The sequence below is a fragment of the Apis florea genome, unplaced genomic scaffold (assembly GCF_048593485.1).
Source record: "Apis florea isolate Af1SG1 unplaced genomic scaffold, ASM4859348v1 contig_2350_pilon, whole genome shotgun sequence".
In the NCBI taxonomy this organism is placed as follows: Eukaryota; Metazoa; Arthropoda; class Insecta; order Hymenoptera; family Apidae; genus Apis; species Apis florea.
This window is the reverse complement of record NW_028256565.1, coordinates 8,742,489-8,769,115: the sequence shown is the minus strand read 5'-3', so window position 1 is coordinate 8,769,115 and position 26,627 is coordinate 8,742,489. Positions and strand designations below refer to the sequence as shown.

Genomic DNA, 26,627 nt, shown 5'->3' with positions numbered 1-26,627 from the left:
CCTTTCTTTTTTCTTTCTTTTTTTTTCTAAAAATCAGCTATGCTAATTGGCTCCTCGTTCGATGGCGGACCAGTTCCCTGAGAATTCGTATCCGTGAAAAGTGTATAATGTACAGCACGGAGAGAGCGCCAGTTTTGTTATAACTCTTGCGCGTGTTATTTAGAGCTCTCTTCGGTACGTGTGTTTGTTCGTGGTAGTTTGAAAGTTAAACTGTAGATAGAAATGAGAGCGGGTTTTTGATATGTAAAATGTCAAAGGAGAGGATATAAGTACGTTCGAAGGTGGAAAAAAGTTAGACGAGTTGGAAAGGAAATATTTTTAAAATTATGCAAGATACGTTTTCAATCTTCTCGTCAAAAATTTCTGAACGAAGCTCCACGGTGAATTATACATCCTTCGAGTTCTTTGTATTTTTGATCGAGTCTTTTTTATCGAGTTGTTCGGATTTTTAAAAAAATCCAAGAAGAAACCCCGCAAGACTTTTCGTTCCCATACAACGTTCGAAACAACGCTATCCAAATCAACGCGCTCGTCTCCCCAATTATATTGCTCCTCCCCTTGGAGCGAACGATTCGAGAATAAGGGAAGAGGAAAGTGGCGTGGCTGGATGGAAACGAGGTCGAGAACAGAGACGATATTTTCCAAATCTTTCGCCCAAGTTTCGAAAACTCGAGAGGTTTTGAAAAAAGTCGAGGGATTATTTTCCATCCAGTTTCCAGAGAAAAAGCTGTCGACCTTTTCCTCTCCCTGTTTTGTCACCGTTTCCGACACCGTGTTTTCGACACGCGGAGACAAAACTCGGCCGGTTTTGTCCTCGAGGAAAGATTAATTACTGTCACCCCCTCGTGTCCTCGTTCGTTTTTCGGGGACACGCGCGTGGAAAATCCAATTTTCCGGACACGTCCTGCGGTGCCAATTAGAGGCTCGATGGGACGTTTGAAGTTGCGAATCATATAGCGCGGAAATTTTATTTGTCTGCCTCTGGTTTGGACGGCCAGTTGCGAAGACAGTTTTACGCGTGAAATAAAATATATTCGCTTTTTTCCCCTCTTCTTCTCTTTCTATCTGTTACGAACAGACAGAACAGAAGTTTTTAAATATTGTGTTTATACGATTAATCACGACGATGAGAGAGCTACTCGAACAATTTGCGCGAAACTTTCGCTTTCTCATGTAATTTCGTGAAATTTACGTTGCAGAGAAATCAACGTTGATTTAATTTCCTCGAAAAAAAAATATATATATATATTTCATATCTTAAACTACAGAAATCATCTCTGTTTTTTTATTGCACGAATTTTGGAGATATCTCGTAAGATATTCGTGGAATATGTTCGAAGGATCGATTCTAAAGATTCCAAAACAGAGATCTGGATGAACAAGAATATCTTATTCAATTGTTTCCTCTCTTCAAAATATATTCACGCAAGTAAGAATAAAATCGCATCCTTAGCGAGCCTCGCAGAAAAGCTTAGCTCTCAAGCTTTCTTGAGTAACGGATTAAAAAGAAAAGATTGAAAGCAACTTTTCCTTTCCTTTTGCTCGAGACAAGTTGCCTTGTGCTCGATCCACGCAATTTCCTGCCCGCCATCGGAAACCTATCCCCTCGTTCTCGGTGTGCACGTACGATTTTTTCCTCGAATCATCCGAACTCGTTCGTCGATAGTTTGTACTTTTATCGGCCCTTCTCGTGGAAATTTGACAACGAGAGAGGTAGCTTTCTTCGAATTGGACGGAGGGGAGGGCAACTCGAGGAAACAGATCCCCTTCTTGCCTTTATAATTCTTATCGGCCAATACAGGTTTGCTCCATTGTCGTCGTATTCAGACACGTATCGATGAATGTTCTTTCTCCAATTCTTTTTTGCAGGAAGGAGAGATTGTTAATTAAATGAAATATTTTTGGAGAATTGATCTTGAAATAACGATTCGAAAGGAAGGATGTTAATTGTTTTAATTAAGATACGGTGATTGCTATAATTATAAGATAAGTAATGTGAGTCTCATTGAGTAAGTAGCGAGTAACTTGGCAGTGATAAAAGCGTTAAGATTGTTTTTGTTGTCGAGGATTAATAATAGAGGAACAATGGCGAAAAATCCAATCACGAAGTCAAACCAGAGAAACGCTAACAAACCCTCGAATCTCCAATCAATCTCCTTTCTCCCGAACAAAGAGAGAGAGAGAAAAAAAAGCTTCCATCGATAAAACATCGTTCAGGAAACAAGCTACGGCGGCCAATTCTAAAATTGAAAAACTTGACTCCCGGGAGGGAGAAACAATAATAAAGTAAATCCGTCAGTTTCGAAGAAATTAATAATCGATCCGTGGTTTCGATCAATATCTTCGAACGATCGAATTCCGTGCTCGAATCACGATGGTTCGTAACCTTTCGCTAATCCTCTTCCTCCAGAAGAGGAGATGTCGCCGGCTATTCGTGTTCCAAGAGTTTCATGCATCGAGCTTGAATCAACTTGCATACCGTTTGACCCAGCTTTGAGACGCGTCCAGCTCCACGTTAATTTCAACGATCGAGTCGAGAGAGATTGTGCTGGCCATGTGTGACGATAATACTTTGGAGAGATCGCGTGCGAAAGCATTTATCGACGAATGATTAGAGGGGATGAAGGGAGTGGAGAAGATGCGTGATTTTTTAAGTTGCAAATTGGTTTGATATTTGAAAATGTGCAAGTTTAAGTGGTGTTGAGAAGTGAATCTAATTAATGATTTATATCAGCCGGGGATGAAACAAGATAAAATAAGATCGTGAGTGTGATCGAATAAGTATGATTAAATAAATTTGTCGAATAATTATTTTTAAAATCGTAAGTCTCCTTTTCTCCTCGTCTTATTGTATTATTCATTTTCCTAGAGAAGAGTTTCATGAAAGATTAAATTTGAATTTGATTAAATTCGAGAAAGATTCGAGAATAATTAAACGAGACTGACAACGAGTAATTGTTCTTAAATTATTTGGAAATTAACTTTCTAATTTTCACAGAGAGACAACAAGAATCATATATAATTGTTTTATTTTCATAAATCAAATTGATCAATTTCAAAAGAGAAAGAAATTCATCTAATTATGCTCGTACTGTTTCAATTATCCCATTTATTCCTTTTATATTTAATTTACGTACCATAAATCGATAACTCTGATTACCGATAAAAAAAAAAAAAAAAGAACTATTTCCAATTTTCCCCAAAAGGAGAAATACAATAAACGTTTCATGAAACTTTTCCCTCCATTAATAATTTTATTCCCACGCTCGATATATTATTTTTCTCGTGGTGGTTTCGAATTAAACTCGAAGAGAAACGAGCTTAAATTATTAAATCGCTCGAATTAAATCAACCTGAATTAAATTCGGAGCCGAAGGAAGGAGGACGAAACAAATTTAAATGCAACAAAAAGCTTCGCGCGACTCCACACTCGAATAGATTTCCGACAAATCCCGTTTCGTCCAATAAGATTTTCCAACGGCTATAACTGGCCACCATGGATATTCTAACCGCGGTGAATTCTATAAAAATCCAACAATAAACTCGTCGAACGATTGAGAAACAATGTTTGATTCTTACATAAATTGTTCAACATTGGCATCTTCGATCGACACGGGTGATTATAAGATTAAACGTTTTCTTATTTATTATTCCGATGACTGGTGATACGAATTGTGAAGAGAAGAAATGACCAATGAACCAAATTTAAGCAATTTTTAATATGACCAGCAACTCTGACTGATTTTTACTATGAACTAGTCCAGGAACCTCTGTGGAAGATTGAAACACATACACGCTGCAACAGTGACAAACAGAGGTATTTGCTTATCTAACAATGTCGCTTCATCAGAGTGCAAAGAGTTCGAAAATTCGAATTCGAATTCCGTATCTGTTCGAACAATTAACACCTTCTCTATCCTCTTTTTAATTACAATAACAAGAAACGAGTTTTCTCGAAAGTAGCCGTAGCAAGCCTGGGCTCGTGATTTATTGTCGCTCTCAACGATTATAAGCGGAGAGTGCATGGGGAGGGGGAGGTAAAAGTTGGAACTAATGTTTGTCAAATATTTGCCGTAGGAGTTTCATAGTCGTTACAACAGTTTAACGCAAATAAATTGTAGTTTCATTAAATCCTGGGGCCAACTCCATCAGCCTTGGGGCCTCGAGAGAATTCAGCTGTTCAAGGGATCGCCAAGGGATCCATACGGCCTTGTTCCGTGATTTCGAATTTCTGAGAGAGAGAGAGAGAGAGAGAGAGAGAGAGAGAGAGAGAGAGAGAGAGAGAGATAGCTCGATGCTCGGAATAAGCCAATAAAGGCAGGCAAACTTCGTTTCGTTTGTTGATATTAGATGATTCGAACAGTTGCATGTATGTATTCACGTGTTGAGATGAATGGAAAAAAAAAAGAAGAAAAGAAAAAAAAATGGAATAAAATGGCGGTATTTCTTAACGAGACAGTTCGTTAGCGAGTGTTGTGAGTATTTTAGATCCAATTTTATTGTTGTTTGAATCAAGTTTTTTTTTTTCCAAGGGTGAAATTAAAATTACGCGATCGAGAGAGGTATTTCAAAAGATTTTAGAAAACTATACATCAACGAGGGGATTTTTTTTTTTTTTTTTTTTTTACGAATTCTCCGATTTTTAAACCATCAAACGAATTTTTGTAGGGAGAGTTACTTTTTTGAAAGGTGGATCATCGAAAAAAAAAAAAAATTGTGGAACGTGTTTTTTAACCACTTGAGAGGGGGAAAAAAATGTGGAATTTTTTTTTTTTTTATATTTGAATATCATGATTTTACTCGTTACAATATCAAACGGATAAAAATATTTTGATTAACGCTTCATTCGACTATTACTCTATTATCAAACGGTTTAAAAACGAAATAATATATAAAATAAAAGTTCTATATTGTACAAAGAAGAAAGAAAGAAAGAGATCAAAGTTCGCTTGATTTATATCTTTATAGGAAACAAAGAAAACGGGACAGGGATTAAAAATGAAAAATTAAAGATCGAAAATCAAATATAAAATTGCACACCGAAATGAAGCAATTTATAATATAAATTAATATAAGAGTAGAAGATACTCTGGATATATCGATTAAACCATACGTCACTAAAAAAAAAAAAAAAAAAAACATTTCCACGCTCGATATAAACGGCAGGAAAACTCACAAATCTTCATACGGTGACGATAGCCGTTAGTTCGTCAGCTTATCGATCGTCATTGCTGAGAAATTGTGCCCCTGGCGGTTCCAAAGAGCCGATAAATAAATCTCGTTTGACGTGATTCACAGTGAACATCAAGACTATTCGTGTACATGCCCCACAAGAATATATATATTTTAACTATTATTCTTTTCGTTGAAAAAATATCACGAAAATCATAGAAGATTGGTCGTATACTATACACAGAGTGAATGACAGAGCGGTTTCAAAAAATATCATATCGTATATAAAAGGAAACGTTGAAGATGAAAGTCGTATGATATAAAAAAAAAAAAAAAACAGTCGTAACTCGATACTTTTATTTTCTTTTCTAAATGTATTTTCAACATAAAGAGCATATCAACTTTATCTTTCTAAATGGAATCATATATATATATATATTTTTTTTTTTAACACGATTCATTAAATCAATATTACAAGACGAAAGAAAACCGTTGAATTATCATACGCTCAGAGAAAATATGTTGTTACATTTGTCGTAGAGGAGTCGTTTTACAGGGAAACGAATCGAGTAAAAATATAAAAAATGAGTTGATCTTTAATCCACGCTAAACTATGATTCAATTTCAAAAACGAAATTTCATATACTTCATCTTCGAATCCAATTGATAACATCAATTATTTGTATCTCCCTGTCTTTCGTACAAAATATTTTCTCGTCGATATTATTTATTATTACATTTTATTTTACGACTCACTCGCTATGTCGATTCATGCATCGGGGAAAACACAAATTGAAGGTTGAATCGAGGGATCATCTGCTTATGTTGGCGGGTTGTTCCGGGTCAGAGAGAATGGCAAGAATTCGCTCACCTCTCCTCATCGATTATCGTGCTTTCAAGCTTCATCCGGCTTTCGCCCGACTTGGCCGATACGTTCTCTTTCGTTTATCTCGTATAGCTTGGCGATAAACGTCGCGGAAAATAAATAAATGATAAGCAAACTAGGATTCACTGGAAATTCAACCGGCTATTTGTTTCGGTTCAAAACGATAAATTGTTCGGTGATCAATACTCGTTATTACTATAAAGACAAATCATGGCAAGAGCAATACGTTGCGTTAAAATTTCCAATCATTTTTTTTTGTTTTTAATTACATCTAAATCCCTTTTTAAATATTTTTTTTTTTTTTTGCAACGCGTATCGAATCGAGAGGTGATTAAAACGTGGAATAAAGATTTTCGAATTATTCCTTTTTTTTGAAATATTCTTTGTTAAAACTTCGATAAAAAGTTGTGTCGATTTATTATGCTATTCCTATGCTTTAATTTGCTCGAGGCGATAAACCAACAAATGGTTTAAATTTAGAGAGCAAATGCTCGAATATGTATCTGATATTTTTTTTTTTTTTTTACTTTATTCCCTCCCTCCCCTCCCCGTCTCTAAAAATTTCTATGCAAACTGTATAAATTTATACGTACATGATCCTATCTAGGAATCTGCATTGCCATTTATTTTAGTCAGCATGAAAAATAAAAGCGTATATATACTGGACGGAATAACGATGAAATAAAACTGTTTATCACGGTATCGATGCGATGCTATGGAACCCAATCGTGGACTTTCGACCGGAATTGAGTGGGAGAAAAAAAAATCAGTCGTATCTCGGCAAAAGCGAAAATATTGTTCGACGCTATGGCATCGATATTTTTCGTAAACGCAAAGTCTATGGATCGTTCGTGAAGCTGGAATCGACATAAAAGAAGAGTAATTTGGGTAAAGTTGTCTTGAATCAAATCGTTTCTCGTAAATCAAATCAATTTTAACGAAGAAATACCGGATTAAATCATAAATTTCGAATGAATTATTGCCAATAAAAATGTATTACCTGCGAAAACTGGGATCCAGATATTTCCGGGATAAAAGAATTTAAGATAAAAATTGTAGTTAAACATTCTTTTTTTTTTTTTTTCTTTATTATCGAACAAGTTTACAATTTCCATTTAAAGTGAAGGAATCGAATCGATATCATGATCAAGAAAAGGGAAAATTTTAAATATTAATTCTAAAAGATACTGAATCGTATTCACTGAATTTCGATGAATCATCGAAAGCTCGGCCAACAATTTTCAACAATTTCATCACCGAGCTGAAAATAATTCGAATATAAAAATCGAAGAAGAAGATTAAAAAAAAAAAAATCACCAATTCTCCGATCGAATACCTCATCGATTTGATACACAAAAAAATTCGACCAAACAAATGAAAAAAGAGAAAGAAAAAATCTTCAAACCGCTAAAAAGCACTCCAATCAAATAAACTGCAATCAAATTTAAAACTTCGGAAAAAGAAGAAGAAGAAGAAGAAGAAGTAAAAAAGAAATCCAATGAAAATAGAATCAAATCCTCATAACATTAACGAGATGCGAATAATTTCGAATCGTCGAAAATTCACCCAACGATTTCCACTACAAACAACGAATAAAAAAATTCACCAGGAGAAACCGCTATTTCCTCGATCGGAAACGAAACCCTTCGAGCACAGCTACTCGAGCGGAAATAGAAAGAAAAAGAAGAGAGAAGATCGAATTAAATCCGCGTTAACCAAAATATGCGAGTATATAATTTCTGGAAAAAAAAAAAAAAAAAAAAAAGAGAGAAAAACAGTACAATTCCCAGAGCAACAGAGGGAAGGTATTCATTTGGAAAATCGTTTTTAACGATCATCTCTCTCGGATCGGCGTCGGAACAAAGTTAAACGTCGAGGAAGGGGAAGGAAGGTGTAATTGCGTTACCACGGCGCAACACTAATTGCACCATGGTCCCGGCTTGAATCGAATTGTGTCGCCACCCGTACTTGAGCGATACCGGCTAGTAGTAATGGGTCTAAGATCAAAGTGTTGTAACAGGGAACGAACACCCCACTGGCCCGGTGAACTGAATTTCCAATTCGCGTGCCAAAATCGGCACCGCAAATCCCTGCCTCTGATTGCCTGCGCCTTAACGCCTCGATAATTTTGGAAATTTGAAACGATACGAAGGAAAAATGGAACATGGAACACGGAATTTCATCCTTTCGTTACGAGCGATTTCTCATCGCCACTTCTCGAGAAAGATCGTCATAAAGCGTTTACAATTCGAGTTGCTTCGACGATGCTTATTGAATCTATGAAAAAAAAAAAATTGACGATAAAAAAGAGATATATCTAATCTAAAAATCCTTGTATTGGATATAACAATTAATCAGAATACGTAAAGGAAAAGGGAGAAAACTAGGGAAAGTGAAATAGAATCTCGGCCTAGATACGATTAGTCCGCCCTTTGCAATCCCTTCGCGCGAGCATCTGGCAAAAAGATCCGGTCGAATAATTAAATGTACTCCCCCGGGAGCTCGAGATCGATCGATTTCTCGAGAGCCTCGAGAAGAACACTGGCTCCCGTCCAAGGGGACCGACTTACTCTACTTTCTCTCCCGTGCACCCTCCTCTCCAACGCACAAAAACACGCGAGGAGGAGGAGGGCACGCGAGCTACTTAAAACGAAATTGAGAAATATCACTCTCACCGAGCTGGCATCGATCGCCACCCCTTCCCAGGGGGCATTGACACCGTTGCCTGAAGGACCCTTGCTTCCGTCTCGGTGCGACGTCGTTCCCTTCGAGATCCACGGCCATCGAGGCGTCGCCCCCCGCCTCGTCGCCCGCGTCGTCGTCCGCGTCGTCGTCGTCGTCGTCGATCAGATCGACGTCGTCGCCGTGGCTCTGCTCGATGTAACAGTTTCCGGCTGGGCCACAGTCTAACGAGCACGCTGGCTCCGTGCTCGCTATGCTCTCCATCGTGGAAGGCAGCTTTTGTTCCAAATTCGGGCCCTGAAACGACGATCGTGGTTTTAGATAGAAGAGTTTTCGAAAGGGATTCTGGTTTCGAAGCAGGAGAATTAGAAGGTTTTTTTTTTTTTTTTGATCGTGAGGATTGTTGTGGACGATTTGAGGATAAAGGGAAATAGTTGTTTTTTTTTTTTTTTTTTTTTTTCCTTGATTTGAGAGCGAATTAGAAAGTTAGAGAGAGGTAGAAAGGAAGGTTTTTCTTGGTATATTGTAGTTTGGAAAAAGCGAGATGTTTTTTTCATTGATGCAGACAGAAAGAGGAGAATTGTCTTTCCTGGTATTGATATTCGTTCCTTTAATACTAGGATGTATTGTAACTTTGAAAGAAGTTAAAATAGAAAGTTGTTTCCTATATATCTACCGTGTCTTTGTTTCTAAGAGAAAGAAATAAGAGAGTAACGTTTTGACGTGGCTTTTGAGAATCGAGGAAAGAAAATTGTTTTTCCCGCTAAATGTAAATTCGAAAGGAAATATGGAAGAAAGCTTAGATATACTTTTATCTTTGGAATCGAAGGAAAAGAGAAATCAATTCTTTCCATGTTTTGAAAAAAAAAGAGCGAAACGTCAAATTATTTTCACCGGTGTTACCGGTTCTATTTCTTTTAAGAGAAATAGAAAGAGGAAAATTATTTGGTGCTGTTGGTGCAGATTTGAAAGAAAATATATAGAAAGTTTCCCCCCCCCCCCCCATTGTTAGTATAGTCGAGAGAAAATTCGAGAGATGGCAGAAGCGAATCAGAAACTGATTTTTCGAAGGACCTGTTGCACGTTTTTATCCGGAAGATCAGGCTAGACGAAGTCCGGATTGCATGGAAACGAGTTTTTCTAAAACCATCCTATTTCTACGTCTTTTTTTTTTTTTTTTTTTCGTTTTTGACGAGTAAAATGAGATTAAATAGAATAGTGAACAGATAGAAACGTGAAAAGTATGATTTAAGAGATTTTTTTTTTTTTTTTATTTAGGAAGAAATCTCCAATTTTTAAAGAAAGAAATATTTTATTCCTCTATTTTCTATTTTTCTTTGAATTGGCACTGCAATAATACAATTATATTTTAAATAAAAAAATTGGAACGGTATATAAATAGATAAAGAAAAAAGGATTCGACAAGTTCGCTTGAATATATTTCACTGGGGGCTATTTTAAATATTGGAACTGAGAATGATTCATCGAGCGTTCTAATTTCCCGAAATTTCACGAATCCATATTCGACTAATCAAACGTGACTGACCTATTTAACTTTACATAAATATTTTATTTATATTTAAAGATATCGTTATTTATACATACTTGCTTCTACATACATTATATAAGAATCCCCTCCTATTAAGAATATATCATTTTGCACAGCGATACGTTTATGAAAAAAATTTCTAATTTCACCTAGAATAAAGTTTCTTATTATTCTTCTAACTGCGGATATCCAGGTTGCAAAGCTTATAAACGAACAAAAATAGTAATCTAATTCTCAAGTGTTATTAAGAGAGATCTTAAAATCTTTATACGCCTCCGTGTTAAAAATTCTGTGAGAATAATATTATGCTCTTTCCGTGCTTCCATATTTTTTTTTTTTTGTATTATTCCGAAGGTCGATAAAAATTCTTATATGGAACAACGAGTAATTTTCACAGTGAATTGCATTCATTGAGACGCGAGTTAAGATCGAGATTGAGGCAGCATCCGGTAAATAATTGTATAACAATTTTCCAATTATCTCTTTTAATCCTTGAGCCACGGGATATTTCACGTTTATGAGAGAAAGAAAGAATATGGAGCAAAAAGAAAAGTGGGGAAGGAAAGGGCAAGCGGAAAGAATAAGAAGAAAGAAATGAGGAAAAAGGGAGACACGGATGGAATGACAAACAACTCGTGAAATTGCGTTTTGAACGCTTCCGGATAAATCTCGCATCGACGGCTGTTAGATCGATCATTCGAGATAGATCCGAGAAATCCTGGATTGTAAAAAACAAAAAACAGATGGCTTCGATTTATTTTTAGACAAAAACAATTTTTTCGTGACTTATAATTCGTATAAACGAAAACAGAGAGTTCGATTTGTAAACTGGAGGGTGGAAGAAGTGAAAAATGGAACGTGTTTTTATTATGTTCACAATGTGTTAAATTTGAAAATGTTTTTTTATATACACGTATTTAATTGCCTGTTTTAGCTTATTATTTAAAATGAAACGATACGAGTATATTTTCCAATGATAATATTTATTATTTCAATATTCGAAATATAAAATTTTATCATTTGTTTTTTTTTTTTTTCAAATCGAGCAGATTGATAAAACTTTTCCTTTTTATCAATCGTGACAATGTTATGTATCGAATTCTAGAGAATATTTTACTAATTTTATAATTTAATACGATATTAATATTCTTCGATTCATCGATTCACTCTATTAATTAATTTATTAAATCGAATTCTCGAAATTACCGCGTCCTTTCATTTTCTTTTGTTCGTTCAATTGTGAAAACTGAGAATTTTATTATACACACTTGAGACGTGGCTCGCAGTTCAACTCGATCGACGGATGGGCTAGTTTCCTCGATAATTTTGCTGGAATTGGTGGTGGAATTTTCTGGCGGAGGATCCAAGTGTATCGTGAAGGATGCGCCGCGCATATAAAGGATGTCCTCGACAGCATCTTCGTCGTCGTCCGTGTCTTTGTTTAATTCGTCGTTCTCCACGTCCTCCACCAATTCACCGAGCTCGCCTGTCGACGGTGATGTCGAATTCAGCTCTGGAACAAAATACAATTCTAAAGAAAACCTGTCGATCCTAATTTTTCCTCAAAATATATGATACAATACGAATTAAAAAAAAAATCACCAAACAATTCTAAGAATTACTTTGCTAAGTACCTTTGGATCTAATAACATGATCTCCTTTCCACGGAGCATCCACGAAAACGATGAAATTTCGGAGGAAAGAAATTAGTGGGGGGAAAAACTTTGAAGAAAAGGGAGAAAAACTTGGTAAGATATTTCGAGCGTCTTTTCGTGAGAAAAGAATATTTCGTTCTTTCTAACTAAGTAACTAAGTTAATTTCTGTTGATCTTAAATTACTTAATTTAAGCACCCTTCGATTCGTAAACAATCATCAAATTTATTCGCAGCTTTGCGTTGCGTCAATATCGAAAATATTCAATTTATTTTTTTCCCTCCAACTCTCAAAGTTTCCAAGAATAAACAAACGAATAAATCGAATGATTAAATTCTTTTGTTCAATCATTAAATAATACCAGAAAGAGAGAGAGAGAGAGAGAGAGAGAAAAAGTTGGAAAAAAAAGAAAAAGAAATATTTTTGTGGAAATATTTGATAGAAGTTAATTAATCTACATCGAAACAAAATTCGCGCTCATGTTATAGTTGTACAAAACGTATATACGAGTTTCAAAACGAATGTAACGATAATAGTTATTTATTTATTGGAAAATCGAATGAATTTCACCCCTTCAACGATACATCATTGATCTTGGATAAAACAGGCCGACGTTCTTTTTCTCTCTCGAAATTATTTCAAGTGATTTACGATTAATTCGATATTCGATCTCTTCGTCACGAAGGAAGGTATTAAATTCCCGGCTTAAATTCGAAAAATCCTTCGCTCGAAGACGGGGGATTAGAACGGCGATGAGCCGATCTCTTCGACGCGATATTATTATTATTATTATTATTATTAAAATCGAACGTTGCATCCACGAAAGAGAACGAGAGATAAGCTTATTAAATTTTAAGTGGTCGGATTAACGGCGTGCCCTCGTCCCTTTTTACGAACAATCCTGGATAATCGTCCACATTGTGCATGATAAATCGAGGGAAAAATCATGGGACAAGGGGCCCACCCTGGTTTGAGAAGAAAGGGGAAAGAAAGGACTCGAGGACTGTTCTAGCCACAGCGGCAATTAAGCGCTAATTGCTACAATCGTCCTCGAATAATCGTCTCGAAGAGAATCGTTCCAAAGACCGCTCTCGACTTCGTCGAAATCACGGGGATCGTCGATTGGCTTGGCCGATCGAGCCGAGTGGCCGATTTGCAGAGCGCATTGTTCGAAGGACAAGAAAGAATTTTTATCTTGCAGGAATGAACGGAATAATTTATACGTACGACAAAAGTTTTATCGAATGATAATAATAATACGATTCGTGGAGAATATTAGCCAATGTTCTCGAATATTACGAATAAAAGGATCGAATTTAGCCTCGATTCTCCTTGGATGACTAGACGATTGGCGATTAATTTCCTCTTAACTCACGTGCTAAGGTAATTCCGGATGAAATAAAATTACGAGTTAAACGATTCTTAAGTTTCCTCCATCCCCAAAAACCGCGATTTAAAAGGAATGGAACGCACGATCGAAACAATTTAAACAGACACCTGCTAGAAATAAAAAATAAAATAAAATAAAATAATAATTATCTTCTTTAATCTTCTCCAACGGAATCTTCCTAATGAATTTAATTTTCGTCGGTGAGATGAAAAATTCTTCTAGTAATTCCCTCCTCCTCCTCCTCCTCCTCCAGGATAAGAGATTAAAGCCGTAAAACAAAAGCCGAGGGAGAGGCTCTGTAGTACCTGCTAAATTCGAAGATCCACGCCCATCCACGACAAGTCTCCTACAATTAGTTCGCCAATTCAGAAACAGCCAGAAACTACCCCCGCAAACTACCCTCTTCCGTCTAACCACCACCGAAACCGTGTCGAATTCGATTTTGATTCGCTTCCGGAGAAGCCGAGTTTCCTTTGAGAGAGAGAGAGAGGGGAGTCGTGATATTTAAAACGAGACGCGTTTTAATTTCGATAAATAAAACGCGACGATTCCGTTGAATCAATGAGAAACGCGCGGACACGTTAATTAAAACAGATTGTCATTTTTCAATTTGCAACAGCCGCGCGCTCATTCTCCCGGAACAAATTTATTTGCTCTATTATTCTTGCTCGTGACCGTTTGATGAAATGTAATGGGGGTGAAAAAAGAGAAAGGAAGACGGAAAGGAAGGAAAGAAGTGCGAAAGTTTTATCTTGGCGAGAATCGATTTTATACAGTTTTCTGTGTGCCTCGATAAATAAGAAATTCATCGAGATGCGATATCGAGACAATATGTGTTGTATAATATATTTTCGTAAGTGAGGGGATTTAACATTTCAAGAAGTTGAAATTTCTTCCTCTCTTGTTCGAGAATAATCCAAGGATTTATTCATTTAATTTTTAACTTAAGGTAAGGTTTGGCAAATGTGATAAAACGAAAAAAATAAGTTCGACAGTTTTCTCTATTTCCCGGAAATGGATTTCTGATCGAAGTTGGAAAATTTCCTAGCGCGTTATTTACATGAAAAATCAAAGTTCCATTCGCGAAACTTGATCGATTAAATATGAAATATCAAGGATCGTTCTTTCGATCTTAAATATATGTTCGTTCCACGCACAAGAAAGAAGAAATGAATGATTAAATCTCTCCCCTTTCGAGATCCGTTTAACTCTGTTAAATGGAAATTTTACGTCGATATATTGTTTCCCCTGGACAACAATGTCTCTCGTGGAAACAAAGGATAGAACAGCTCGAATCTACAAAGAGGGGGAGGCGGAACAAAGTCTGACAGGAATTCTCCAACTTCCAAAATGGTGTTATCGACTGCGAGGAATTAAGGATAATTCTCTTCTCGTCCCGCCAAAGCATAGGATGGGATGTTTCGCGTTATAAGAGCAAGTTGGAGAAGGGAGAGAGAGAGAGAGAGGGAAGGCAGAGGTTCCTCTCGAGATGGCGAAACTGCAGGGTTGTTCGAGTTAAAACTAACGCGATGTGTACAAGTTGTATGGGAATCGGTTTTATTGGAAACTTCTGCTAAACGAGCTCGACGAAAATTGGATTCGTTTTTTATAGCTTAGATAATCGGCGCGATAAAGGAAACAATCGGGATAAAATGGAATTGGAGTGTTAACAGTGTTCCCGATATTTCAAGATTGAGATTAGAAAAGATACAGAGTTCTCGGAGTTTTTTAAATTTGAATAATAACTCGAAATCGATCCGAAACGTGAAAATTCGAAACTTGACGAATTAATAATTGTTTCAATAACTTAACCACTTTCATCAATTGAATCTATTAAAAAATTATAACAATTTTAAAAAAGAACTTATCAAAAATACCATTCTTATCTTTCACACTTCATATACTTACCCCTCCTTTTCAACCATTATCCGAGATAAGACTCGTTTCTTTTATGGGGCATAAAAAATATACAACTTCTTATATATATAAAACACGAAACATTGTCACGGAATAATGCTTCAAACAGCCTTCGCGTGGAACTTATAAAACGTTATTATCGCGAACCCAATAACCTTGGAAACGATTATCGGTTATCGTTGTCGACTTTTCTCGAGTGGAAAGTTGTATGGATGGTCAGACGCATCGATGGATAATCGTCGACTACGAGAAAGTCGAGTCGCGTTTCCATCTCGCAGCGAGATCCTAGGAAGAAAAGGGAGGGGATGGCGGTGGAAAGTTTGCGATCCCAAAGTGGCAGGGCGGAGTGAGTTTTCGACGATAATCTTTGGGGTGGTGAGGAATGTTCAGTCCAGCGTATATAAGCTGACGTTTATTCGAGCGTAGCGCTAATCTGGCGGGTGCATTTAGTCGGCTCGTAAAATTTGCATGAATTTCAACAGCTTCCCAGAAGTGGTGAGAAAGATGAAAACTCTCCCGTGACGAAATATGTGTTTCAACTCTGATGCTCTTTTGCCTTCTCTTCAGATCACCGTTTCGATAGAATTTTGGCTTGAATTTTGGCCCCCAAAACACGCTAGCAGAATTTATACAACGAGATCCCTGTTTTCGAAGTGGAAAAGGGAAATGGAGGTAATTATTTTATATAGAAAAATAGATTAAATTCGATGGATAATTGGATAACACGTTAACGATTCGCAAAGGGAATTCACATTTTCGCCGTCGTCTCAATTAGTTAGAACGAGAGGCAGTCAAGGTTCGTTACAAGCTCGCTTCGTTTCCTCTTTTTTCATCTCGAATATCTTTCTCTTTCAGAGTGGCAAGGTTAATGCTTCAAGGCTGATCCGCATATAACCTGTCCGCAAACTTTCGCGAAACTACGTGGACGTGTTGGTTGAGTGACGTTTTTCATCACGCTTTTAGACTGCTCCTTCGTCAAACAATCCTTGGCAAATTGCGAATTCAAGTCGAGAGTCGAGAATTTTTTCGTCATAACGTGCCATTTCTTTTCACTCCGTCGTATTAATTAATCCTCTTGAATAATATTCTTTGTAACAGTTCCAAAGTATTATTCCTAATTTTTTCTTTTCCACGATAATAACGTTTCGATTTTTTCGGGGGGGAGGAGGGGGGGGGGGAAAGAATATCTGAAGATTTTCATATAACATAATCGTGTATCCACGCAAACTGTATGCTATATAACTATAGCATCTCTCTCGTTTAATCCAGGCAAACTCGGGACCGACAGTCTCGTCCCAAACCTTGGATGGCCACGCACTCCTTTTCGCGCCCTAATCTCAAACATTCAGTACAAACATCCTTGTTTCATACTCCCAAGCGCTCCAAACTTTACCCACCCGCTTCGAACGTTCGCACGAAATTTCCATTCCCATGACGATAACTTACAAAACTCCCCCTGTGCTCCCCTCCCTCCGCTTTCCATCAATTTCTGTCGTCCATATTTCTCCCCAATCACAGATTTTCCAAGTAGCACGAAGTTTAACCTTTTTTTTCTTTTTTCTTCTTTTCGTTTCGACGAAAAGAATAATTTATACGGATAAACGAAAAGATTAGTAAAATATGTAATCTGGAATTAGAATTTCTTTTGATTAGTGGAAAAATTTGACAATTAAATTCCTTCGACATAATTTTTTAATTACATTAACAATCATTATTCATCAATCTTTTCTTCCAAAATTTATCTCTTTTACCTGTTCAACTGTTCTTCTCTTCTCTTATATTACATTCTATATAATAAAAATTTCTTTCCTCCATTCTCCAACCCAATCGGTATCCCAATTGTAAGAGGTTTTAAACTTTTTGCATTTTACGTTACAGAGTTTTATTTCTTCTTTAATAAACAAACCCCTCGCAGCGGAAAATAAACGACCTCCTTTCACATCTTTATCTTTGTCCCGTTAAATTAAATCGTGACACGCATCATCCCCGCTCGATACTTCACATTTAATTGAAACATTTATGAAACAGACGTGCGGTAAATTTCCCTTGAACAAGTTATATATTTTCAAGGAGAGTAAACGGCGGATGGGCGCATTACTTATCTGCTAGATTTAGCGCGTTGCTCCAAAGGGAAATTTACAATTAAGCGAGGCGAGAAAATAGGCGCGTGCTGTGCATCAACCGCGGTTATAATTTACCATTATCACGGTTGTGGACGCGGTAAATCGTTGTGTCAGAGGTGGAGAAAAAAAGAGAGAGAGAGAGAGAGAGATCGTCGAGGCACTTAAATTACGGTCAAATGGAACTCGTTAAAGGGAATTGAAGACTTGAATAATGGTGAACGGATGAATGCGGAATTATTCGTCGAGTCGGCGATGATAAACAGTTCGGAAAATGTTTTCGACGAATTCTTTTATTCGAATAGTGGCAATGTTATACTCGTTGAAATGTCTGAAAAAGATTGGATTAGAAGAAAAGGGATTATATTTGATCGTGTTAAATGATATTTAAAAGTTTTTTAATTTCGAGGATTAATAGTAAAATGATCATAGGAGAGGATATAAGGATCATTTTCCCTAATCTATACGCCTTTTTCAAATTATTCAACGGCATTTCTAACTAGCTAACTAGACTAGAATATATAGAAAATCGATAAATGTGGACTCATCGAATTTTTTTACTCCCTCTGACCATTTCCACAATGGACGATTTATCTTCGACTCGTTATTAGAATAAACAAAACATACTCGATGCGTACATTCACGTTAAACTCATTATCAACTCGAATTGGAATTCTTGCATAAAGGAACACAATAGAACTTCGAATTTCATGGTATTTTATTAGCACCTGAGGATTTTTCACCATTCACCATCAAAACAACTCCACGAGACAATGGTCGTAATATTTAACAATACCTCTCTGAATATTTAATTCCACGAATCGACAATTCAAAACGAGAATATGAAAAAAAAAATATATATATTTAAAAAGGAAAAAAGAAACGATTATAGATAATTTCTTTTGAAAATTAATCATCATTAAATCCCTTGAATAATTCACAGGTATTTTGGAGTCGCCCCTATCATTAACACACACGATAAAAAGAGATCATATTTCCACGAAGCATCGCCATTATCATCAAGTTTCAAAATCCACCCTCCTCCCCTCCCCGTTAATCACCCTCGACAAGACGTTCCACTTTTTCATCCCATTAATACCCATCCTCTCAACAGAAGAATTATCGCATTTCCTTGCAACGAAACCCTGCACCACTCATCATCCCTCTTTCTTGCCGATCTTCTTTTTTCCTCCCCTCTCCGTTTCCAACGAGGGAGAAACTGAACAACCGTGCGTCTGAAAAGTAACGAGGCCGATTCTAGGATTATACAAACGATCTATACTCCAGCTTTGATGATATGTTATAACTTCGATCGTGATAATTCGAATCTTAAAAGTGAAGTCAATCACGTTGATAATCCGTATATTCATATATTTAATTGAATAGTTGAAATTTGGATTAATATCAAAGAAGAAAATGTTAGAAATAAAATTTTTAAATGGAAACGTATACGAAAAGATTGCAATTCATATGGTATTCTCTGTCTTCTTTTCGAAAAGTTATCTCAAGCAACGTTCAGAAGCAGTTTCATATTGAGAAATAAATAATTTTAGGCATTGTCACAGGAAACAAAAGTTGTCTACAGAATTAATAGCGATATTATTATTTCAAACGAATCATGTATTTTCATCGACGAGATGAAATACAATGCGGATTTTAAACAATTTCAGGTATGCAGTGGAAGTGGTTAGTTAACAATCCTGGTTACGAATGCGATACTACGTCGAATTCCTTCGGTGAATGGTTTCACTTGACCTGCTTCGACTTGGAACGAAATCAGATCGGGCAATTGATACGCGTGCTCTTTAACCGGCATGCAAATGAATTACAAACGTGGCACGATGTATATCCGCTGAACGAAAACGACTCGGCAAACGTTGCCATGTGAACAGAACGTCGCGTGTTTCGGAATCACGTGCTTCACGATTTCGAACAGTCACAATTTCGATATAACAGGGAAAAGACAGTGTAACTTTGCTTCTCCTTGGATGAAGAGAATCCTCTGGGTAATTCTATAAGGTAGAGTGGGGGATCGTCGTAATACGAAAATATATTTCTTCGGGAGAAGAAAGAGGATTGTTATTAAAGATATCGGTACAGTTTTGAAAATATTGAAGTTATTCGACTTGTCTGACTTTTATGAGATAGCTGGATTCACGAACAGATAGAAGAAGTACTTGAGAAGTGTATATAATTTCGCAGAATCTTTTCTGAGGTTTGAAAATTTTATCGTTTTTTTTTTTTTTTTTTCAATTTTATAAAAGGTTCCAACAACGCTTTACACAATAATTCCATGGTAGAAAATTGGAGACTTATCGAAGTTTGTGAAAAAAGAAAGAAGTACTCTTTTCTTTAATTTTATAAAAGATCCAATGATTCGAAGGATCAACAGGGTCGAAGAAATCTTCATTGAGTATTAAAATTCGCAGAATGAAACGAAGAAGTGATCGATATGCTCGTGACAAATTAATGGCCCAAGAGCGATTTATTGTATGACGTTCGAAAGAAGAGAAAGAGAGGCTGTCTTTTATCCTGTTAATTCTGTTAAATGCAAGGAAAATCTTGGTTCGAGATCAAGTTGGAAATTATAATATTTCGTGTAAACGGAATATCTTCTAATTGGAAGAAATCACTCGACGTTAATTTCAGATTTGTTACAAGTATATTACTCGAATACGCTTTTTGCTTTTGTTAATCGAATTTATCAATGGGCCTCTTTATCATATAATAATATCGCTGATGTTGTAACAATTGCTTTCTGTGAAAATATTTTCGAGCAGTTTGGTTTGCATGTGATTGGTAAAGGAAAATATAAACAGGCTCTGAATCAAGTGATTGCACAGATTGATGCATTGACAGATATAAATTGCACGTATTTTACATTTTTCAAAGGAGAAATGTAAGATTTCTTTAATCATCGAGACACTCGAAAATGTAACATTTCGTAGTTGTATTAATCGAGATAATTTCATTAACAGATTTTATATAAAATTTAATGAATCAGACATAGAATATACAAAATCAAGAAAAGTTAATATTACAATATTAATTTATTAACGGAATTCTACAAAATCGATACCATCGCTGATAAATTTTTCGCATAATTTTATCGTATTTCCTCTCCACTTTCCATCAAACAAGCAAGTGTATTTTAATTAAATCGCATACGTTCAACAGGATTGAATTTCTGAATGGACAAGTCGTTCATTGAAATGTTAAAAATATCAATCATCCTCGTCATAATCTTTATCCTTCGTTTTCCAATCTCATTGTCAAGAGCAGACGCGGAGAATAATTCGTTTCATAATCCACCCAGCCCGGATTCGATTTAACGAGCGACCAGAGTTTCGAATATTTTCGCGACCCCTCCTCGTTAAAGCCCGCGATATCAGTTTTATCAACTCGTGGATGATGTTCTCGACCATTTCGAAAGTTACTTCGAAATGGCGAATGAATGCGTTACTTCCAGAAACTGAAGCGGGAACAATTAACCACGGATAATCGCGTCCTGTTCCTCGGTAAATTTACCATGTTGGAGCAGGATGGAAAGTGGAATCGCGTTTCAACTGGATCGCGATAAAACTTCGCCCCCGCTTTGCGAGGTCGCCCTCGAATACAACTGCTAATGGAATTCCAGTGAACGAGGTTTATCGTTTGATTTGCGAGTTTCGTGTAACTTTCGTGCGCAATGGTATCGGGAATGAAATTCTCTTCGTGAGATTGAACATTGTTGGCAGAGCTACCTTGCTTCCTTCGTTTGTTTCAAATCATTTTATTTCGGTTAATTGTGTGGTTAATCGAGGAAAATAAATAGATCGACGTGGAATAAGCTATTATTTTCGTCTTTCGACGAACGATATACCATAAGGATTGAGGGAGAGTAAGAAAATCTTGTTGGAAGCCGTGGCTGCGAGCCCCGGGCCGGGGTTTACATGCGTCGCGCCACGGAATCTTCTTTCCCTTTGATGTGGGAAGCCTCGATACCATATTATTACGTTTGGTCTCGATGTTTTACTTGATAAAAACATATCGAATCAAATTTTTCGTCAAGGATAATTACGTTACGTTATTCCATAAAAATCAAGAAATATTATTTCAATAAAGACGTTAAATCGAGTAAATCCGTTTCGCACAAATTCAATCGATGCTCGCATTCATGACTGTTGGAAGCTTTCTGGCGTAAGCTTCTTACAAGGGTAAGAAGGGTGTTCTGGCGTTTCATCAACATTGCAGTTGGTAATTTCATCAGGGGTAGAGTATCAGAATGTTATCAGACACCTGATGAAGCTAATTACAGTGTTAGTACAACGTAGAAGGCAAAGGCTTAGCGAATTGTAGCGAGAAGACGCAAATTTCACGTGAAATTTTGATCTATGAAATTAATACGTTAAATACGAGAAAATGAAATTGAACATTTGAGGATCGTTTCAATTTCTCATATACAAAAAAAAAAAAAAAAAAAAAAAGAAAATATCCAATTCAACTTCAACTTCATTCCAGGTCTTTGAATCAAAACAGTCATTGGATGCCACTCGAATGAATCGCTCACTCGAAGCGATTCTACTCTTCTTAACTCGAATAGTTGAAATTTTGCTGGGAAATCCGGAATAGGCTAATCGGTTCGATGGGCTCGCGGTCGTGTTACGTGGTTCACCGGCGTTCACCGCGGAACGAGTACACGCGTATCCGCAAATGAGTTTGACGGCCTAGCACCTAACCCCCACGCGACACGGTCGCGGATACCAGGTTGTTATATCGGGGTGGAGGACGAGCAGGGATGCGGTCGTCGTTCGACCGCTTCCTCGTGCCGCCCCGCGCGCCTCTGTTGGTCGATTAAATCTTCGCACGGGAAAATGAACCGACCTGGGGGCAAATTAAGCACACCAGGTTACAAAGACCGTGGCGAAAATTGGTTTATTATCGGTCAACGTCACGCGATCGTGGTATTCTTGGTCGGGCACGAGATGTGGATGCGGCAGAGGCAGGCTTCGATCCAATTCACACGGTTGGATGTTTCGTTGGGGAGGGTGTTTGATGCTTGGGTTGGAAAGGGTGGAAAAGGTGTGGTGGAAAGATGGCGGAAGGAGAAGGAGGGAAAGACGGGAGTGGGAACACGTTGTGGAAAATTTGAATAATGAGTTTGAACGAATAGGCCAGATTGTGACAGGTATGGTTACGCATCTTTAAAATATTTATTTATTATGTGATAGAAATTGTGGCTTATTTGGGATAAATATTTTTTTAGAGCGACAGAAATATTTAACATTTTTAAGTTTATTCTCACAGGAATAAGAATTTTTGAGATTAGAATTCTGTACAGTGGTTACAAAAAGATATTTTGCACACCATTATATTTGTTACAAAATTTAAAAATTACTAATCACTTTATAATATTTGCTTACAATATTTATCTGATATCATGATAGTTTCTAAAAATTACTAAAAATTTGACACCATACAGGTAAAAATACAAATTCCACGTTATTGCTTGATAATTTTTTTCTTTCTAATTTAATAAATGTCAGGAATTCATTATCACAAATTTTGATTCTTCGAAAAATCGTGAAACGCGTTATCACGAGAAGGCGTTAAACACGTGTCGTGGGAAAGATTGATTGGCCTATCGAATCAGTAATATTCGACGTTAACAAAGGTTTCAACTCTATGCTTCGCAGCGAGCATAGTTGACTTTAGAACAAGGTACACTGTTAATGCACGAAGTTTGATTGTTCCTGACACTTCAGAGATTGACCCGGCTTGCGCGAGATTTAGTATCCTTTCGGAGCGGAGACTCGATTAGGATTTGCACGTTTGTTTGAGATTAATGTAGTTTCTAAATTGAATTCAAATCGTACGCTTGCTTGCCGACACCTTTATTTAAATCAAGAGCAATCGATCGTTTTCCATATATCGTATATATAACAGAAAATTTAGACGACACAAATGTTGCTTCTTCTCGAAATTTTTCATTCCATCACACGATATGATTAAATTCGAGCACGATTTCTTTTATTAATTCGGATTAAACATTTTCCGATATGATATTCGTGATATTGAGCGAGGAGCAAATACTTTATAAACGGATTGTACATTAATTGTATATTCAAGATCGATATTTCAAGCTGCATCATCGCGAAAAATAATAAAATAAAAACACGCGGTGGAATATTTTTCCATTTTTCCATAGTGCACAAGTTGTGGCAAAAAAAGAAAAAAAAAAAAAAAGAGAGAAAAATATCTAGAAGGGAATATTAAAGTCATCTTTCGAAAACGGTATGAAAAAAAAAGAAAAAAAAAAAAAAGAAACCCCCGTCAAAAATATATGCAGCGAGCGGTGGATTAAAATTGCAGGAATTCGAACGTGTGTTGCGTGGCATGTATGCATTGGCAGACGCGTAATACACCGGATTTGAATACGAAAAGGGAGGATGCGGCCGTCCGCGGATCGACGAATTCGACGCGGCTGTGTAAATATTGGAGGCGATTCGTAAAAGGCGAAATAAATTTCGATAATCAGGCTTTCTGGCCTAAGGCAATTGTACGAGAGAAACGCGAATTAGGCGTCGTTTTCGTGTGTCACGTGTCACGAATCGAGCCGACATTAAGCGACAGCTGATATATCGTTTAATTTATAATCAGTGGTTTGTGGCAAGTTTGTTGTAATCGATGATTTAGTGGAATTTACATTGGAATTGGTGTTGGAGGTTTCTCGATAATCGTGGTTTATCCATATCGATTTTTGCATCGATATTTGAGAAAAAATTGTGCTTGCTATTTTTTTTTACTTTTTTTTTTTTTTTTTTTTAGTAATAATAATAATTTAATTATTTTAGATTATTATGTTGGATATTTGACGCTGGCTTCTTCTCGATAATCATAGTTTACACGTGAAGTTTAATTTACTTTTCGAAATGTTACGAAAATATTCCTTTAATTCTGATAAAAGGAATAATCCGATATTATGGATTAGTTTGTTCTATAAATATATTTTTTTTGTACGTGAGAATTTTGTATTCCACTTCATACATTCACAAATTTTTATTTAAAAATTATATTACAAAATTATAATCAGTATATTAAATTCTTTACATTTCTCTTTCATCCCGAATTTTTATTTTAATTAAATTGAAAAGAAATAAATAATTTAACGCACAATATGTTGGAGAAAAAATACGAAGAAACAGAAACACACTATATATTAAATAACATGATGTACACGTACATCGCTATAGGCAAGCTTTGTAGAATGATCGTGATGCTTGTTAACATTTAATAGTAACATGAGCGAATTACATAACATGAAAGAATTATAAATTAGACAATGTAAACAACATGTTTTGGATACTAGAGAACTAGTCCAATAACATGATTTAATCGTATCAATATTGAAAATCCGATGCAAGTAACAACTTTACATTGTGTTACAACTTTATCGTTGTGTTATATTGATATTCTAAAATATCCATCTGTTTTATTCGTGTTAATACATTTTCTAATTACAAATATTATTTAGATAAAGAAAATATAAATTCCATTTATTCTATATACATATATTGAACGTGTTTTCCATTTTACTATTCAACAGCGAGCAACAAGAAAAAATGAGAATTTGTATTTATTCTAAGAAGAAATAATGACTCGAAGAAAAGACGAAACTTGCGCCAATATCCAAATGAATATTATTTAAAAATTTCTTTAAACGAATTAAAAGGATTGACGACATTAAGGATAAAAAGTGGAAGATATAAAAAATAAATAATTCTTCTTTTTTATTCAGAATCGTTTCGAAGAATAATTCAAAAACAACTTTTTAAACTCTAAATTTGCAACTTGGAGAACTTAATTAATTACCGAAGAATGATTATTCGGCACTTATTTATTCCCAATATTGATTGTAGCCCTGGCTTTCATACAAAAATATAAAGACTTGCAAATTATTTATCTTTCTAATAAAAAAAAAGAGAGAGTTCGTTATAAAAGACTTTTCGAAAAAAGTTCTTTCATTCATCGTAAACCGTGAATTAAAAAAAAAAAACAGAACAAAAAATCAGAAATAAACTTCACGAACAATCACAACGAGAGGCCTCCGCCGAGTGTTTTTATTAATCAGAGAGGCAAAGGGATTCGATGGTTGTAAATTCACCTCGTAAAAAAAGGGGAGCTTTTGAAACGCATCAAAGAAGTAAACAGTCCTCCACGTTTCCTCCCGTTCAAAGATGGTTCCCCCCCTCATTCTACCAAGTTGTGCTGGTGATTTCGGGGAGTGATTCGTTTTTAACACGAACGATTCACTGGTCTATGCAAAAAGAAAGAATTTCGACGGATTGAAAACTCGTCGTCGTCCATGGATGACGAATCGAATCGTTCAATTCTGTCTGTTCGCTCCTTAAAATGCATGTAATTTTCGTGCATTAGATTTAAAAGTGGAGTGGATTCTTTTTATCCTTTGCGAGTATCGACAGCTACAATGATTTCGAAATTACAGTGAAACGAAACGAAATTTAAGGCAACGATACCGTACCGTTATCGGTGATAAAATTTTTTCAAACAAAACAATATATATTGTTTTTTTATATTCTTTGCTATTATTCGCTGATGTTTAATTTATAATCGAGAGAACTCGCAAAGGATTAATATTTCAAAGGGTCGAATGTGAATGCGCGAAAAGGGAGAAGCGTTTATTCGTAGATCGATGCTAGTTTTCACTTCTCTCATAGAATATTAATACTTTTTCACTTTTTTTTTTAAAAACAACACATGCATTAAAGGGGAAACTATCAATATTCAATGGAAGTGAAAATCCATGGGAGTAAATCGAACGATTCCATCCCCCGTGCGCAATTTCAATTAATTACATATCCTTTCTTGCATACCAGAGACATGAATACGCATAGCTGACCGCCATGAGAGTTGATTTTCTAACAGAGTGAACACGTACGACATATAAAGAAAAAAGGATACCTTAGAAAATTCTCCTCCATAGAATAGCAAATCCTCACGTTCGCCAAAAGAACACGTGAATATACCAGCGTTCCAAAACCTCTAAAATTAAACAATAACCGTATCCAACAGTAAAAAGACTCTTATTTCATCCAAAAATACCCACCACGAGCAACGAATCTCACTCCTTCACACTTCAAACAATGCGAAACAAAGCAACGGACCTCCCTCTCTCACGATTTCCTTTCGAAGGCACGAACGTCCATAAACGTCTGACGTGAGAAGTTTTTCCATCGTGATAGGACAAACCGGTTGCT

At 36.2% G+C, this 26,627-nt stretch overlaps 1 protein-coding gene across 2 annotated transcripts in view; it reads right to left on the bottom strand.

Moving 5' to 3' along the window:
* The window catches only part of LOC100869438 (EGF like, fibronectin type III and laminin G domains protein pikachurin), a 178,255-nt gene that overhangs the window by 91,512 nt on the left and 60,116 nt on the right, over nucleotides 1-26,627 (bottom strand). For both annotated transcript variants that reach the window (XM_012490752.3, XM_003696280.4), the window contains exons 4-5: nucleotides 11,558-11,802; nucleotides 8,734-9,037 (exon numbers count right to left, since the gene is read on the bottom strand). In XM_012490752.3, the coding sequence (XP_012346206.1) occupies nucleotides 8,734-9,037; nucleotides 11,558-11,802 (549 nt within the window). The remainder of the gene's footprint in view (nucleotides 1-8,733; nucleotides 9,038-11,557; nucleotides 11,803-26,627) is intronic.